The sequence below is a fragment of the Chrysoperla carnea genome, chromosome 2 (genome assembly GCF_905475395.1).
Source record: "Chrysoperla carnea chromosome 2, inChrCarn1.1, whole genome shotgun sequence".
Lineage (NCBI taxonomy): Eukaryota > Metazoa > Arthropoda > Insecta > Neuroptera > Chrysopidae > Chrysoperla > Chrysoperla carnea.
In genome coordinates this window covers 274,894-293,999 of record NC_058338.1, presented here as the reverse complement: position 1 = coordinate 293,999, position 19,106 = coordinate 274,894, and the positions used below count along the sequence as shown (strand labels likewise).

At 27.3% G+C, this 19,106-nt stretch overlaps 2 protein-coding genes across 2 annotated transcripts; one reads left to right on the top strand and one right to left on the bottom strand.

Moving 5' to 3' along the window:
- Positions 1-223: 223 nt before the first annotated feature.
- Positions 224-13,020, top strand: LOC123294126 (probable ATP-dependent RNA helicase DHX34). Its single transcript, XM_044875216.1, has 17 exons — positions 224-616; positions 845-1,109; positions 1,379-1,497; positions 1,614-1,774; positions 1,842-2,048; positions 2,126-2,261; positions 2,600-2,748; positions 2,808-3,021; positions 3,454-3,659; positions 3,777-4,187; positions 4,516-4,779; positions 5,108-5,239; positions 9,929-10,218; positions 10,792-10,946; positions 11,350-11,608; positions 11,687-11,847; positions 12,398-13,020. The coding sequence occupies exons 1-17, from the start codon at positions 322-324 to the stop codon at positions 12,526-12,528; spliced, it is 3,555 nt and encodes a 1,184-aa protein (XP_044731151.1). The 5' UTR covers positions 224-321; the 3' UTR covers positions 12,529-13,020.
- LOC123294124 (protein disulfide-isomerase A6 homolog) lies at positions 13,020-16,270 on the bottom strand. Its single transcript, XM_044875214.1, has 3 exons — positions 15,832-16,270; positions 14,348-14,923; positions 13,020-13,601 (listed from the first exon to the last, which is right to left on the bottom strand). Exons 1-3 carry the CDS (start codon positions 16,268-16,270, stop codon positions 13,204-13,206), a joined length of 1,413 nt encoding a protein of 470 aa, XP_044731149.1. The 3' UTR covers positions 13,020-13,203.
- Between the last annotated feature and the right edge of the window lie 2,836 nt (positions 16,271-19,106).

The following is a 19,106-nucleotide window of genomic DNA, read 5'->3' as shown; positions in this document are numbered from 1 at the left end:
TCAATTTCAAGTGCATAATCCATGATGGATTGTTTCTGTTTGTGATAAAAAAGTTTACTAAAAAATATATAAATTATTTATTTAAGATTATTAAAACAAAATATTAAGAACTAAAAATTGAACTCGAAAGGAAATAAAATGTTTAAAATAAAAGTTTCATAGTTTGTTGGAGAAAATAATAAAAGCATCACAGACTTACATTTATATAAAAGTCTGTAATTAATTTAGAACTAAAAGTGCTGTTCAGTAATTGTAAATCAAATTGGTACAAATCGTGTCAGTTTAAAATTGGTGAAGTAATTACCCTAAAATATGAAATAAATGGATAAAAAAAAGTATGATAAGAGATCAATATCTCCGTCATCATCATCTGCAAGCTGCAGTTATAAAATACCAAGAACAACATCATCTTCAAAGAAGTCTGGTGGTGATGATGGATCATCGAATCGATTTTCATTTAGTTCGTATAAATATGAATTAAATAAGATTATATGTCCTTATTCACGATCTCGTAAAGATATCATCGTTGATGATACAAATGATTTTTGGTTATTTTTAATTAAATATGAGACAATTATTAAAAAAAATAATACGAAAACAATTAAATCGAATCCACGTAAGTTTTTATTTCTTTTAATCAAATCAAATTAATGCATCTTTGAAATTTTATTTATTTGTTGTTTATTAGTATGTAAACACTCGCACAAAAAAAGTCAACCTCTCAGAGGTTGTTCCCTAATCCTCCTTTTTTAAGGGAGTAGTTGGGATATTAATCAGTTTTTTACAAGTTACAAAAAAAAACTATGCATCAAATAATTGTGTAATCAATTTATTTTGTTTTTAGCACAAATTGATTTAAATGAAATACCAGAAAAGATCGTTAAAGAACATACAAATAAAATAAATTTATTAAAAGATATCGATAAATTATATGGATTATTACCAATTCATGATCCAGATTTAGATCGACGATCAAAATTAACTAAAAATCAATTTATTGAATTTATACAAATTGTTGAATTATATTTAAATTTTAAATTAAAAGAGAATTGTAAGCAAATACGGAAAATACAAGAAACTCAACGAAATTTACCAGTTTATCAACATCGGTGCGTACACTTATAACTTACTTATCCTCCACACCCAGATTACAGGACACTTTCCAGCTCTTGCCATGTGTGTAGATGGGCTTACTTGAACCAACCTGAAATCCGTTGATGTCAAAGCACTCCTGTTGTTCTTAAACAGCTTCAAATAGTTCATGGATTAGTAGCCGAAGATGGGCACAACGGACCCTATGGTTTAAGTGTGGCCCACTCTTACCTAATCTAACCTACTCAGACCCAGACCTTTAAATGTTTTTTTAATTAATTTGTAGGGATGAAATAATTAAAGCTGTACAAAATGAACGAGTTGTTATAATTGCTGGAGATACAGGATGTGGAAAATCCACTCAAGTTCCACAATACCTTTATCATTCTGGATTTAATCGTATTGGTATGTAATAACCCAACACTTATAACCTTGAAGTATCAAGTCAATCAATATTATAGATACAATATGTACTAGGTGTGTCAGGGTTTTGATTTGTTTTGATTTTGATTGATTTATAGCTTGTACTCAACCAAGACGTATCGCTTGTATTTCATTAGCAAAGCGTGTAACAAATGAAACATCCAATGAACATGAAGTTGGCTATCAAATACGATTCGAGAAGCACAAAAATAAAAATACTAAAATACTTTTTATCACTGAAGGATTACTTTTACGACAGGTAACACTCTATTTATTTATTTATTTCACTACTAGTGATAATTTTGTTTTTTTGATATACCTTCTAGTTATCAAGTGATATAGAAGCCATCGACTATGAAGTGATAATTCTAGATGAAGTACATGAACGTCATCTGCATGGTGACTTCTTATTGGGTATCGTTAAATGTTTAATTTATCAACGACCACAATTAAAAATTATTTTAATGTCTGCCACCATTAATATTGAACTATTTACTAATTATTTTTCATCGGAAAATGCTAAAGTTATTCAGGTAACGTTCGTTTTAACATTTAACATAATAAATACTCTACTCTACTCCATTCTCATCCAATTAAAGTTAATGTTCAGGTGCCAGGCAGATTATATCCAATCAAATTACATTATCGACCAATAATCGTTGAGAATAAATATCAAGCAGCAGCAGAACGATTTAATGCACGACCATATGTTCAAGTTATGCAATACATCGATGAAAAATATTCAAGTAAGATTTATTACGTTCACGTTATTACAGTAGCCACGATCGTCTTTAACCCTTCAAACTACTCCTCAAATTCAAGATAGTTGAACAGGGTTGGAGGAATTCCAAAAGTTAAAATTTAGACTGTCAGCATGCCCCCCATCCCCCTCGATTCACGAACGAAAACTGCTGCGAGGAATTTCCCTTTTGGTCAAATTTTACTTAGACTAGGACTTTTGAAACAAAAAAAAATACGTTTTAAATGAGTCGTGAGAGAATCTGCAACCGTTTTGAAGGGTTAAGGGTTAATTTGAAATTTGAAAATTGTAATCTAATTGAAAAATAAATATTTGATTTGTTAGAAACAGAAAAAGGTGATTTATTAATATTTCTAAGTGGTTTGAATGAAATCACAAGTGTTGTGGACGCAGCCAACGAATACGCTAAATTAAAAGAAAATTGGATAGTTCTGGCATTACACAGCACTTTATCTTTGGCTGAACAAGATAAGGTATTTCATATTTATTCAGAATTTTAGAAGTTATTTGAAAAAAAAAATGTATTATTCAGGTATTCGATTATCCACCAGAAGGTGTACGAAAATGTATTGTATCAACAAATATTGCAGAAACATCTGTTACAATCGATGGAATACGTTTTGTTGTGGATTCTGGGAAAGTGAAGGAAATGAGTTATGATCCGATCAATCGTATGCAACGTTTGAAAGAGTTTTGGATATCAAGAGCTAGTGCTGAACAACGTAAAGGTCGTGCTGGTCGTACAGGTAATCAACATTAACTATTAAACATACACAGGATCGTTTTTAACCTTTTGAAGTACACCCCCTGAATACATAAAGATCGCGAAATCATTTTCTATGGTTACACAAGCACAATATTTGTGTAAGAGAAGAGTGCGGTCATGGGACTCACCTTAGGAACGAAATTCTTTACGAAACCTGTACAAAAATAAGTGTAAACGTCTTAAATACAAGTTTATTAACTTACTTTTATAAATCTGTAATATACATATAATTTGTTTTTGATTGCTTACATAAATAAAGTTATAAATTGTTGCACAGTCATATCTCACATTCTTACGTGACGATTTTTATGTTAAGCCGTGTTAAGGAATTTCGTAATTTTTAGGGCAAAGAATGATTTTTGAAGGTAGATCGAGACATGTATAATAATCAATTCTATTTGATTCGTTCTAGGTCCTGGTGTATGTTTTCGATTGTATTCCGAGAAAGAGTACGAAGAAATGGAATTGTATTCAACACCAGAACTACAGCGTGTACCATTAGATTCGTTAATGTTACAAATGATTGCAATGGGTTTACCTGATGCACGTAAATTTCCATTTATTGAAGCACCAAATCCCGAAAATATTGAAAATGCTATCATTTCACTCAAAAATTTGGTGAGCAAAATACATATATAATACCCCACGCTTTTAAATAATATTCAAACAAACATATAACTAGATATATACTAGGTGTCCTTTGTTAATGGATTTGTATTTATATAATTTGTACAGGGTGCACTTACAGAAAATGAAGAATTAACAGTGATTGGAAAAACATTATCACATTTACCAGTCGACATTGTTATTGGTAAAATGTTAATATTAAGTTGTGTATTCGATCAAGTGGATCCTGTACTTGGACTAGCTGCTGCATTAAGTGTTCAATCACCCTATACAAATAGAGCATATCGTGATCTAGATTGTCAAACATTATTGAAACGAATTGAATCTGATGATGGTGATCCAATCACCTTATTGAATATTTATCGACAATGGTTACATATTAAATACACAACCAGTACTACAACCAGTTCAAATCAATCATCGAATAATTCTAGGAAATGGTGTAGAAAACATGGTTTAGAGGAACAACGATTTTATGAGATTACCAAATTACGTGCACAATTTCAACAATTATTAGAGGTATTTTCTTTCATCATTTCTCATTCATCAATTTTTTAATTGAGATTTTCATTGAAATACAAGTTTTTTTGGCATTGCAATACTTAAACGAATGAACCAATTTTGAGTTTTTTGGTTTTGTTTGAAAGGTAATTTAATGGAGGGTGTTCTTAAATATATTTAAAATGCGGGTTTAGGGTTCCGTAGCCGAAAAATTAGTCGAGGTCTTTGTTAAATTTTGTAAATTTGAACTTGTTAATAAAATGTGATTTCAATTCAAAATAAATAGAGTACGATTATGCCCAAATTGTGTCGAGTTTTATAAATATTTGTGATATATTTGTTACAGGATTGTAATTTATTAGATATGAATAAAAACATTGGTAATAATTCTGGTGATAGTACAGATCGATCGATTCGATATGGTGAATTAAAATATCTACGTCAATTAAAATATAAGTTAAAGAAATCTGATTCTGGTGGTGGTGGTGGACGTAGACGTATGTTAAAAATTAATTTTTATGATATGGAAAGTGTACAAGATGATGAAGATGATCAAATTGATATTCGTGATGTGGAATTTCGTTTAAGTAACGATCAAAGAAAAGTTCAAGTAAGTTTTTATATAGTTTAGTTGTACCTTTTAGATAAAACATACAGTATGTTTCAAAAGTTCGGTAAATTTTTAGAAAGGCAACCACTGGCTTAATCTTTTCAAGTTCGGATATGTTTAATTTATCTTCCGTTTTAATCTTATAATTATAATAAATCTGTTTTTCTTTTCCTTCCACCCCTGGACAGTCTTCTATCAAATGCCTCAGTTTTTATAAAAACTTTTTTTGTATGTTATAAAGAACATGCACTTAAATCTAGTGATATATAATTTTGAAACACCTTGTATTATATAAATAATAATAATAATTTAATTAATTTTATTTTAGAAGTTATTATCAGATATAGATACAGATTCAGATACAACAGATTCATTTAAAGATATAATAATTATAAAATTAATAATAACAAGTGGATTTTATCCACAATTAGCTGTACAAGATGAATTTAATTATTGTAAGGTAAGTTAAACTAAACTTTATTTAATTTAATTAAATAATATCATTTAAATTATTATTAAATCCTTTTATATATCGATGTTGATGTTGATAATATTCTTCAATATTTAATTCTTTATCCATTAAAATTAAAAATTCATTTAAACCTATCAACAACAAATATTTATTATTATTTATTTATTTATATGTGTTATATAAATAAATATCTTGAATAATTGGGGAAAATGCTAGGAAGTTGTCATTAAAATAATGAATGAAAACCTATATTAATATTTTTAAAAGAAGGAGTAGTGTGTTACAAATAAATAAGTAGTACACAACATCTAGTACACACTGTACTTACCGTGTTCATCAAAATCATGTTGTAATGAACCATAAAGTTGATATGTTGTTGAATCAATAATAAATATTGTTGGTAATTCTTGTATTATTTGTAATAAGTCTATGATGGTATTATTATTATTATTAATATTAATATTTGTATCATTAATATTAAACCAAATCCATTTCCAATCCAATCGATGATAATTAAATTGTTTCATTTTAATATGAATTAAATTATATAATAAATTTAATTTCTTATTATTTATATATTGTTTTGGTGGTAATATTATTATTAAACAATATGAACACATACTATTGTTGTTGTTACATATTGTATTTATTGATTGTTTATTATTATTATTGAATATTGATAATGATAAATCTAAAAATTAAATTTTTATCATAATCATCCAATAGGCCTGATCCAGTCCTAATTTATAAATAAAAAAACACGTTTGGAATCGATGTATTTTAGAGAAACTGTATACAAGTTGTCTTCCTTCCTTCTTTTTTAAGTTAACATATGCATGGAACTCAAAAATGTTTGCGTATTGATAAAGAATTATTAAAAAAGTAAATTATTAAAGTATTCGTCTCATGTTTGTTAGTTATGAATAAGAGTGAGCTTTTAATTGAGCTTAAAAACTTAGATCTAATTCGATGCTGGTACAATATGTGTGGTTTCTATGAAACTAATATTTTTCGTTTGAAGAGTTCTCCTTGATTAAATTTATTTATCGAGTTTCAAGAATATATCTATCTACCTTAAAGATACCAGGTAAATCGGACCCCTGCATGACATGACAGTCTGTGTTTACCTGCTCTAGTTGTTGTAATACCTTGTATCCATTTTAATAAATTATCTTGATTAAAATTTTCATTGAAATAGTGAACTTGTAACTTTTCATCTATAAAGATTAAAGTTGGATATCCATAAATATTTAATTCCATAAATATATCTAAATATTTGGTTGCATCCAAAACACCATAATTTATATTCATTTTATTTGATTTATAATTTTCAAATGTTGATCGCCATTCAATTAAGTATTGTATACATTGCATACAATAGTCTTCATATATAAAAATCATCCATGCTTCTGATCTTGATCCTGATCCTGATTCATCTGATCCAGGATCATTATTATTGATATTAGATTGTTTTATTAAATTTTTAATAAATGTTGAATTTAATATTTTATAATTCCATCTTATTTTATTACGTATTATCAAATTATACTAAAATAACATTAATCAATTGACTGAATTAATTGTTTAAATACCATGTATAACCACTAGTGTTGAATTATTTTTAATAATGCAAGTATTTAAAATTAAAATCAACACAATTATGGCCATTTATTTGATATTTGAAAATTTTCGAAATTATTTTCTAGAATTTGTTTTCAATTTTTGAGAATGTTTACAACACCACTACCTGCAAATTTTCTTCATCTTTTATAGTTTTGAAGTTTACAAAAAAAAGTTATTTATTTATTTATAAAAAAACATTTTTTACATTTCAACTTTTATTCTATTTTTTACGGTTCACAAGATGGGTCCTGTGGATCCAAGACCCAATTTACCTATGTTGTTCATTTAAGAACTTAGCTTTACTTTTTACGTCCTGAGCACTTCGTAAAAATTTCAGCTTGATATCTCTTTTCGTTTTTGAGTTATCGTGTTAACAGACGGGCAAACAGAGAACCGAAAAAGTATTAATTAGGTGATTTTGTGAACACTTACTCACTCGTATATCAAAATTTTTATTAGAATTAATAATTTTAAGCGTTACAAACTTGGGACTTATTATACTTGTATATATTACATATATACAAGTATAATAATAAAAGCAGCACATTCAACACTGCTATAGACATAGTATTTTCACAATTAAGTCAGTCAATTGTTTGCATTTGATTAATATGTTTTAAAATTTCTATAAAGTGTGAAAAATTTGATAAAATAGTTGAAAAATATAAGTTATTTATTATTTAATTTTCTTTAGTAAAAATCTTAAAAAATTTTTTGATGTTACTTAGTCCATAATATAAAAGTTTCTTAAGAAAACTAGAAGTCATTACGGTAATATTGAAAAAGGTTCATTTAATTTGATTTGAGACTGCGCAATAAATGTTAACTTAATAATATTTGAACGATGATTCACGAAGATGTTCATTCGTATAAATTCGTGAGCATGTTCATTTTGAAATGGCGTCAGCCATGATGGCTTGTTTGTAATAAAAAATTGCATTCAAAAATTATAAAAATTATTTATTATTTAACACAAAATATTAAGAAAATGTTAAAGTTTTACTGTAAATTAAACTTTAAAAGAAAAAAAAAGTTTCAAATAACAATTTCATAGTTTTGTGGTTTTGAAACATAAATTAGTGTTTTTAAATTACCGAATAATTTTAACATCGTTTTTCAAGAAAACCAAGAACCAGCAAGAATAATAAATGACTTCATATTTTGGTTAGTTTTTTTTTTTTTATTATATCGATTATTGACTGTAAATTTTTGGCAAATTGATAATTAAATAGTAATTCAAATTGAGGAAATTCTCTTGCTTTGCCTTATTAAAAGCAATCTAGATACCAAATTTAGTTTCGCATGGGCTAAAATTTTCTAACTCTCACCTGTTGATTTAAATATTTTCGTATATGTTGATTAGTTTCGTTAATTAGTTTTTGTATTGATGGCATACTATACGATCTAAATGGTCCAAATCGATAATTTTGATTTTGATAATAATAAATCAATAAAGGTGTATTTGTTACATTTAAATATTGTGTTAAAAATTTACATTCTTGTACATGCATGGCCCCAACATTAATAATATCTTCAACAGCCATTGCATATTGTCTGGAAAATATAAAAAAAGAACATAAAGTTTTAGTTTTCTTGTAATATGTAGCGCTTTTGGAGAATTCAAATATCGATTCGGAAAAAATAGACCGAATAAAATTGTTTATATTAGTATCCCATTTTTGTACGATTGGGCTAACAACTTTTAAACTCATGAAACTCCTATAGATATAATCGACAAATTCGACTCAACCAACTCGTAATTACAAAAATACTCCAGGTCTATACAATTTTCGATCTAGTTTTTTCGATTATCGATGTACGTGTGTTCGTGTGTTGTTTACCTGTACGTGGTTGCAAATCGTTGACAATTTTCATTTTGTTTGTTATAAACATTTAAAACAAGAATTCCTTTTAAATGATTTGGATTAATAATCTCATCATAATTATCTTGATTCACTTTTATTATTAATTTATTATTATTATTTATAGAATATAAACAATTTATTATTAATATTTTTATTAATATTAATAATATATATTTAAGATTTATATTAAAAGGCATTATTTTAATATTTAAATTATTTTTATTTTAATCATTTTAATTGTTTTTCAAATACAAATCAATTTTTTTTTTTTTAAATATTGTTACTGTTACCATAGAAATGCTACAAGTTATTCATTTTTAAAAGTATGGCCTAATTAGAGATCAACCTCGAAATAAATGGAATAAGTTGAATGTTTAAGACTAACCTTTATTTTTAACCGATTTCAAACAAAAAAGGAGGAGGTTATCAATTCGACTGTATTTTTTTTTTATGTTTGTTACCTCAGAACTTTCGATTGGGTGAACCAATTTTGATGATTCTTTATCTGTTTGAAAGCTGGTGTTTCCCGTGTGATCCCATTTCATTTAGGTCTAATTCTGACAACGGTATCTATTAGAAAATCATAAAAGTCTTAAATTTGCATTAAATATGCACGACAAGAGGACGAATAACTCAATATCACGCCAATCGATTTCGATGATTCTTTTTTTAGTGACAAATTAGTTAGTGTACTTCAAATTCACTAAAATTGCTAAATAAAAAAAACTTTTAACAAAAATAAAAACGATTTCAAAAGAAAAACTAATTTTTCACTAAAAAACGAATCATCGAAATCGGTTGGCGTGATATTGAGTTATTCGTCCTCTTGTCGTGCATATTTAATGCAAATTTAAGACTTTTATGGTTTTCTCATAGATGCCGTTGTCAGAACTAGACCAAAATGGAATGGGATGACACGGAAAGCATTAGCTTTCAAATAGATAAAGAATTATCAAAATTGATTCACCCAATCGAAAGTTCTGCTGTAACAACCATAAAAAAAATACAGTCGAATTGATAACCTCCTCCTTTTTTGTTTGAAGTCGGTTAAAAATTTGATTTGGAGGTAAAACCCTGAGATAATTGAAGTTTTATCAAAACAATTAAATTCTTAGGACTGTAATATGATTTAAAATAATTTGATAGTTGTTTAATTTGTAATAATAATTGATTGATTGATTGATTTCAGTCATTAAATGAACAATTATTTCATACAAAAACAAAAGGATTTGTAGCATTACATCCACAAAGTTATTATGGTTCACATCCAGAATGTTTACAATTACATGAGAATGATATAGAAGTACCACCAGATGGTTATTATAGTAAACGTCCATTAAGTTGTAAACATCAATTATTATGTTATTTAACATTATTAGAGACAACAAAACCATATTTAATGAATACAATTAGAATGCCAACAGCACAAACATTATTCTTGTTTGCACAAACTATTGAAACAAATCAAACATTTACAAGGTAACGTAACAAAGACTACTAGAGGCCTTAAAGTCCGTAGTACAGTAAAACTATACTTACACGGATTTATCGATAGCTACAATATGTACTAGGTGTGGGCATTTATTCTGCCAGGATTTATTTATTTTTTAATGGTGGGATAGATATTTTTGTCAAATTTTGAGTTTTCACATCAAGATATTTAAAAAGAAGAATTCAAAACTAACAAATTATAGAAAAAAAGCAATTTTGCGATAATGGTAAAATTTTATTCGCTTTATATATTGAAAGTCGGTGTGACAGGATAAGATCTGTCACACCAAATTTACTTAAAACAAGATAAAATTTGCAAAAAAATATTCTTTTACAAAATAATATCTATGAGAGTGCAAAATACTTGTAATTGTAAAAAATTTTTATGTCAAGATAAACCCTGACACACCTAGTACATATCGTACCTATCGTTAAATAATATTGATTCATTTGTGAAATTTTGTAATCCTTGTAAGTACAGTTTTATTATGACGAACTCCCTGCTTACAGGGTTTTTCAAACAATTAACTGACTCAATTGTTGAATTTTAATTTGTTTTAGAATTGTTTGTGATAGTTGGTTGTTGTTAGAATTTCCATTTCCAGAAAGTGGTCAAATTTTATTATTAAAAGCATCCAAGATTCGTTTAAAATGGAACATGTTATTAAATCAACGATTGAAATCATTACAAGATGAGCCAGATCCAGATACTCAAGGTTTGTAGCTTTGTTTCTTCTCTTCTATGTATCTAATATCTTGTTTGGGTATTTTTTATTTTCTATTTAATTTATTATTATTATTATTAAAATTGGAAATAAGTCCCCGATAAATGCGATTTCTTTGTATATATCTCTCATCCAAAACATTCGAACATCCTTAACTACAAGTGAAATTTACAAAATTTATAAAATCCCCGTTAAATTTTTCGGTTACGGAACTCTAAACTGATATTTGAAACATATTTAAGAACACTCTCCATTAAATTACCTTTTTCTCTAAAGCCTTTTCCAAATTGATCTGATTTAGAAGTTAATTTATACCTTTGTTACTTCGAAAACCTGAGATTCGAATCGAACTCGAAAGTATGACAACTCTTTAAATGATTGTTTTTGTTTGTAGTTGATAAAGATCCAAAATCAAATTCAAGTGATCGATACAGTTTAGAACATGAATTAGAATCAGATTTAATTAGTTACATGAGAACGAATGTCAGTTATACAGTTCATCGACTTCTAGCAGCTGATCTAAAAACATTGTACGTAGGAAGTGGTAGAAACATGGATACTAACATTGAAGTGAATCCTTTTGATAAGTCCTTTTCACCGATTCCATATAAAAAAGGTGGAATACAATTAACTGAAAATATTTTTTATAATTGGTAAGAACAGACACAGTCATACAAATCATGTTTTTAATTAAATTAATTAATTAATTGTTTTTATTTTTTTTTTTATAGTTTAATAGAAACAGAATGGAGTATAAATATTGCATTACAAGTGGAACAAACTCCATGGAAATGTACAGGATGTTCAATTGAATATTGTTTTTCAACTATTGATAAATTACAACATCAAGCTGTCTGTCGACCACTTCAAAACAATCATCATAATCATGATGGTAAGTACTATATTGGGTCCGTATGGCCCAACTTTTCCCAATCCGTTAGAGATAGAACAAAAGTTAAAATGTAAAAAATGTTTCTTATAGAAAAATAAACAACTTTTGTTTGAAACATTTTTTTCGTAAACATGACAGTTTACCCGCGAGAGCGCAAATTGTATATGTATGTGTAACATGATAGAGTAATACATGGTATTTCATCAATTAGCTCAGTCATTTGTTTGTTTGTTTTCACTTGTTACAGAAATATTAAATTTATTGTTCAAGATGCTACTCACAGATGTCGTAGTAAAATGTCAAACTAAATTTAATTTGATTATAAACAATAAGTGCTCATGTATTAATTTCTTACATGAGCTATATTATTATTAAGTTTCATTCAAATCCATTTAGTAATTTTTGGATGAAAACGTAACAAGCAAACTATCATATTTATAATATTATAGGGGTTATGATTAGGGGTTAATTTATACTGATGATGACTATATTGAAATAGAAATACGTATTTATTTGTATTATTTATAATTATTGATTTGATTTGTTTTAGAATTGAATGAAATGGATTCAAAAGCTTCATCATCTAAAACAATCGCATACGATTGTAAAGATTGTAATAAAGTTTTATATTTAACACCGATTCAAATTTTAAAACATAAAAAACAACATTCTTCTAATTAATTAAAAAAAAAAAAAAACATATTTTTTAATAAAAAGGAAATTTAATTAAATAACTTTGTTGATCACTAAACAAAGATCAGAGAAGAACAAGATTTTGAAATAAGATACTTTAAAAATTACAATCTTGAAGATTTTGGACAACAGACAAGCTTGTTTTATCCAATGCTAAGAACAAACAGAACTTTATTCGACGTCAATCGGCAAATTGTCGTAAATTTTGCCATCCAAGTACACGCAAGAAGTATATTTCATGTTGAAATGCTAGCTTTAAGTTTTATATATTATTACTTGTTTTTTTCTGTCCTATCCTTATCTTCCTTATTCCTTTCTCAAATTCCATAATTCACTCCTCATTTTCAAGCTTATTATATCTACCTGTGACGAAAAATATCCTCACTGTCTAAAAATGTATCGCTTAGAGAAAAACACGTTAGACAAATAATTTAAACGAAAAAAAATATCATAAATTTAAATAATAAGTTTCGAAAGAAATACTAATCACATGATCACAGCCCTCAAAGTAAATTGAACAACGTTGCCACTTGTACAATTCACAATCTGGATTTAAACTAAATATTCGTGAAAAATTAATCTTTATTGTTTTTTGTAAATTAAACAATTAATTACATCCAATTCTAATTAGACGCTTAAAGTCCTCAATTTATAAATTCAAAATTATAATTCATCAATATTTTTAATATTCTGTTTAAATTTGAATCGTCCTCCATTAAGATTCTCCTCCAATGAGATTTCTTCATTTTCACCATCCCACAATTGATATTTATAAATTCTAGGTAATTCTAGAACTTCGATAATATGATGCTCATTTATAAAATCTTCATCAATATTATTCAAAAAATTTAAAAGATCTTCCATTAAAAATGTTCTTTTACTTGGATTTTTCCAAAATATTCTTTGTTTGAGATCCAAAACATACATTTGTGGCAGTGATTCGTTTGATTCAATATTATTAATCGATAATATTCGTTCACAATCTGGTTGTGTTCCAAACGTAAACCATAACCAACCCCATTCATTACGTTTTAATAATTTTGAAACGTTCTGTAATATATCTAAAAACGAATTATGTAACACAATTTTAAAATAATTTGTAAATAGGATTTTGTAAGATTATAAGCGAGGAACTCGTTACAGTAAAACTGCATTTACACTGATTTAGAAATTTCCAATATGAATTAATACTATTTAACGATAGGTACAATATGTACTAGGTGTACCAGGGTTTATCATTGCACAATTATAAATCAACCCTGGGACACTTAGTATATCTTGTACTTAACGTTAAATAATATTAATTCGTATGCGAAATTTCCAAAACCATGTAAGTGCAGTTTTACTGTCACGGCCTTCTCGCTTAAATGTTATGGAGTCCCCACACCTGTCAAGAGAAAATGTTGTTATTCAAATTCTCTGATAAAAAAGCCCAATTCATGAATCGGTCTGTTGATCGCAATGATAGAGATAGATATAATAGACGCCTATAGCTAGCCTTCATCCATCTTATACATATAAAATTTCTGGCACTATCTCTTTCACTGCGGTCTAAAGAATTCTTTTATTGCGTTTTACAGCTCTATGGTATTATCTTTATGATCCAGAACATTTAACAAGTAAGTAAATAGAATATACTATTCTTTTATATTAATTAATGTATTTTTTCAAAGTCAGTGTCAAGCGTTATCATGAATTTACATCTTTTAAGTTTGACGCTGCACATATTTTTATTTTTTGTTTTCAGCTAGGTAAACTCTTAATTTGTCGCTTGAAAGTCAGCGTCAAGCGTCATCTTTAGACTTACCTAAATATGAATGACGACATTCTGCATGACATTTATCAAATGTTGGCAACACAGTTACAACACATAAAGCATGTGTATTTTCATCACAAGCTTTTATAGCGGTCTGTTTATCAATCAATTGATAAACGATTGGTATTTCCATCGTTTTCTCATGTAAATTATTAATCCATTCTAATAATTTAAATCGATCTAAATCACCTCCATACGTGCCATCCGTATCCACAAAACCCGTTTTAACACCTTTTGTAAAATATTTAAAGGTTGGTATCGTTCGTACATTATATTCGCGTGCTTTATTTGTTTCAAATTCAATATTAATTGCTCCACAAAGAATGTCATGTTTGTGTCGTAGTTCACGTGCGATACGCTCATAAATTGGAAAGAAATTTTTGAATGGACCCCAATTGGATGAATAGAATATAATTAGCCATGCGTGATCACTGTTGTATAGAACATACTCATCAAATGTCTTATCATTTAAGTTGATAATAATTTGTTTGAATGTCTTTTCTTTTTGTGATAATTTATATTGAAAGCGACGTTTGATTGCGATCGATGCAGCTTCAACCATATCACCTATAATATACAATTAATACATCTTTGAAATTTTCCACAATTATTAATTAGGTTGTAAACAATTTGTGAAGAAAATTCGAACTCTAAGGGGAACTTTTTTTTACAAATTACAAAAAAACTGTACATCACTTAAAAAAATTTTTAAATTGCCATATTTCGGTATTTTTAACTCTCTCAATCAAATTAAAAAGTTTCCATCTTGTAAACCGTTAGGGATAGAACAAAAGTTAAAATTTAAAAGTTATAATTCGAAATATCGACTTTTTTTACATTGTTTATAATCTAATAAACTACTTATAAATAAAATTTCAAAGATGCATTAATTTTTTCTTTATTATCATTGTATTCTATTTAATTTTATTAGACTAAACAGTTTTCATTTCAGATATTTCTTTTGTTATTCAATACGATTTTAAAGATCGATTCTTTGCAGTTGATTTTTAAGTGAATCGATTCTTGAGAGAGAATCACCCATCTCTAATTTTGTTTGAGAATAATATTAAAACCATGATGGCTGCCAGATGCGCGTTCGTAAACACAATGCTATTCTTGCGCATTTTATAATGGCCGACTATTAATGTCAATATTGTATATTTGTTTATCAAAAAACATTTAGATCATTAATTTTTAATTGTTTTAATTATAGAATAATATAATCAATTAATAATTTTTAGTCAATTATTAGTTTTTTAATTAGAAGCAGTTCAATTTGTTTTTTTGATGTGATTATTCAATACAGAATAGAAAATGGAAAGTTAACATATGCCAAAAAAAGATATATTTCGAATACGTTTTAGAGGATGAATTCTACGTAGAAATAAAAGTTTTTTTTGGTATTGGGAGGCAATTCTTTGTGATTATAATCAGTGACAGTGCATTGCTTATCTAAATTTATTAAGCCACCATACTTAATAATTGTTTTCCATGATAAGGAGTAAAAGTATTCGCTTGTATTCCATAAAACTTGACGATAGACGATTCATTTAACGATGGCGGTTTATGAATACCATTTTGTTTACAAATATAATGTTTTATATTACAATTGAAGGCAGCCACACGAATTAAACCATCAAACATGAACGCTAGATGTTTATAGTTTTCTTTGTACTCTTGGAACTCTCCCACAGATTCACTTGGATTCTGATCGTCATCAAAATAATATTTGATTATCCACAAATGTTTCGAATCATATATTTGTGTATGTCTTTCGATTGTTAATTCAATTACATTCGATTTGGAATCATTTTTCCAACTTGTTGAGTTCAAATCAAGTGTTTCTGTTAGTTGACCTCGAACGAATTCTGCAATTATTAAAAGCACTGTACTCGTTAAAATTAAAAGTTGCATGCTTTTTTGTATTTCCAACATAAATAACAGTTCAAATGTATTTTGAGTTTTGACACATTCAAAGTACACTTAATTATCCAATAAAAGAAGTGATATCAGAGTCAGATTTAATTTTGTTCATTATGTAATTTGTACATCATATCTGTAATAAAATTGTTTATAAATAATAAAAAATCAAAGTAGTTTATATCAATTATATATTATTTCAAAACATACAAATTATTAAATATATTAAGGATGTTTATTTTTCACATGAAAATTGGTTTTCGTCATCAAAGTGGATTAATTGAAATTCAAAATGAAGTTTTATATCTCATTCAGAGATGGCAATGCATACATAAAAACCATAAATTTTTTATAAGTTTCACATGCAATTTATAGATGGCATTGCAAACAAATTTTTTTATAAGTTTTACATTCAATTCATAGATGGCAATGCATACAAATTTTTGTATAAGTTTCACATGTAATTCATAGATGGCAATGCATACAATTTTTTTTATAAGTTTTACATTCAATTCATAGATGGCAATGCATACAAATTTTTTTTATAAGTTTCACATGCATTTCATAGATGGCAATGCATACAATTTTTTTTATAAGTTTTACATTCAATTCATAGATGGCAATGCATACAAATTTTTTTATAAGTTTCACATGCATTTCATAGATGGCAATGCATACAATTTTTTTTATAAGTTTTACATTCAATTCATAGATGGCAATGCATACAAATTTTTTTATAAGTTTCACATGTAATTCATAGATGGCAATGCATACATAAAACTTTAAATTTTTTATAAGTTCCACATAAATTAGGAGATGCATCATAATTTTGGATCGCCTCGTAACAGGTAAGTATTTAAGTAAGCCCACAGATAAAATATTTAAGTAAGTCTATGCTGCCGAAACGGTAAGTAACAGTAAGTATTTAAAATTTTACACTATTTTTTCGTTATGTAGATAGCGAATATTTGTAATACGCTTACGAACTTTGTTAAAAAAATTCAATTTTTGTACTGTCACAAGAATAAAGCGATTTACTAAAAAATTTATTCAACTAAGAAATAGCTATTTACCAATGATGTTCTCCTAATGAAAGTACACAAAATTTGAACATTAATTTGTCATTTTTGTAAAAAAAAATTAATTTTTTTCATCATAAAAAAAAATTTATAAATTTTTGTCAAAAAATTGGTCATTTTTACTAAAAAAAAGTACACTTTGTACTAGGAGAACATAAGTTACAAGGGAAAGTAGTACCTGATAGGGATACAATTGTTTTCGCCTCGTAAGTCAGAAAGTTAATGGTCTGCTATTGGATGTGGTGAGTATGACCTCTTGCAGACCATTAACTTTCTGCCGGGAAAAAAATTTTTTTTTTCTGATTTTCGGGGTGAAAACACATACTTTTTCTTTTCCTATCAGGTACTACTTTCCCTTGTAACTTATGTTCTCCTAGTACAAAGTGTACTTTTTTTTAATAAAAATGACCAGTTTTTTGATAAAAATTTATAAATTTTTTTTTATGATGAAAAAAATTAATTTTTTTTTACAAAAATGACAAATTAATGTTCAAATTTTGTGTACTTTCATTAGGAGAACATCATTGGTAAATAGCTATTTCTTAGTTGAATAAATTTTTTAGTAATTGCTTTGTTCTGATGATAGAAAAATTAATGTTATTAGATTATGGCTATTTATGAAATCGGGAACAAAATACTTACCAAACCTAAACTTTACTTACTTACCTTAAACAAAACCTTACTTATTTACCTAAAAAAATTTGTATATGTTTTAAAATAAATAAATCGGTGTAACTATTCGCACGTACCCGCCCGCATTAAGTAATGTAATTAATAATGAAAATAATTACAAATTTGCATTTTTAAAATGAGCTGGGGCCATAAAATTCGCGCTAATACATCCCCATTTAAGTCATAGCCAACTCGCGAAAGATACGAGTTGACCACGGCTTTAATTAGGTTGTGTTAGCACGGATCTGTGAGATGGTTCGCGTTTGCGTTCACCCCATTACCTTATTATACTAACTATTAATTTTTGGAAACGAAATGTTGTAATATTTTCGTAATTTAAGAGCCGTATCCCGTGTACGTGTTATTTGTAAGACTGGTACGTACGAATAGCCACACTGTCAATAAGCAGGTGTATATAAAATTGATTTATTATTAATTACTTAGGTACATAAATTAATTACATATTTATATTCATTTTAAAAAATAATGGTTGAAATTTAAATGATTTTTAATTACAAATAATATATATTTATTATATTAACATAAACAAGTAAAATTTACAAAATTAAAAAAATACCCTTTAATTTTTTAGCTACGGAACCCTATATTTGCACTTGAAATATACCTAACAACACTCTCCATTAAATCACCTTCATTGCACCTAATCGGTTCATCTGTTTAGGTGCTACGATGCCACAGAGAGACAGACACACACACACATGGGCGGGGGTTAATTATTAAAACAACTGTAAAGACAACTTTAAAATTTAAAAAGAAAGAATTTTAACAAAACTTCCCTGATTAATACGCTTCGATCGACCATATCGACAACGAAAAAAAAAAGGTTTACGCACGACGTACACACATAAAATTGGTGTTAAAGAAACGTCCTAACCATGAAACGTTAAGACATGTTGAAAATTTTGATTTAGAAAATCGGACCTATTACAAAAACTTTCTATTGTAGGCAGTTGAAATTTACTAAATTAAAAAAAAAAAAAAAAACAAGTGAAATTTACTAAATTAAAAAATTTTTGGAAAAATTTTGCGAATACGGAACCCTAAACTCGCACTTGAAA

Bases quoted from the DNA above. Each gene is read 5' to 3' on its own strand.
- LOC123294126 (XM_044875216.1), top strand. From the start codon at position 322: ATGGATAAAAAAAAGTATGATAAGAGATCAATATCTCCGTCATCATCA. The intron at 2,049-2,125 runs GTAACGTTCGTT...GTTAATGTTCAG, and splicing joins AAAATGCTAAAGTTATTCAG to GTGCCAGGCAGATTATATCC. The intron at 11,848-12,397 runs GTAAGTACTATA...GATTTGTTTTAG, and splicing joins CAATCATCATAATCATGATG to AATTGAATGAAATGGATTCA.
- LOC123294124 (XM_044875214.1), bottom strand. From the start codon at position 16,270: ATGCAACTTTTAATTTTAACGAGTACAGTGCTTTTAATAATTGCAGAA. The intron at 14,924-15,831 runs GTATGGTGGCTT...TGTATATTATAG, and splicing joins TCATGGAAAACAATTATTAA to GTGATATGGTTGAAGCTGCA. The intron at 13,602-14,347 runs GTAAGTCTAAAG...ATTCGTTTTTAG, and splicing joins ATGTCGTCATTCATATTTAG to ATATATTACAGAACGTTTCA.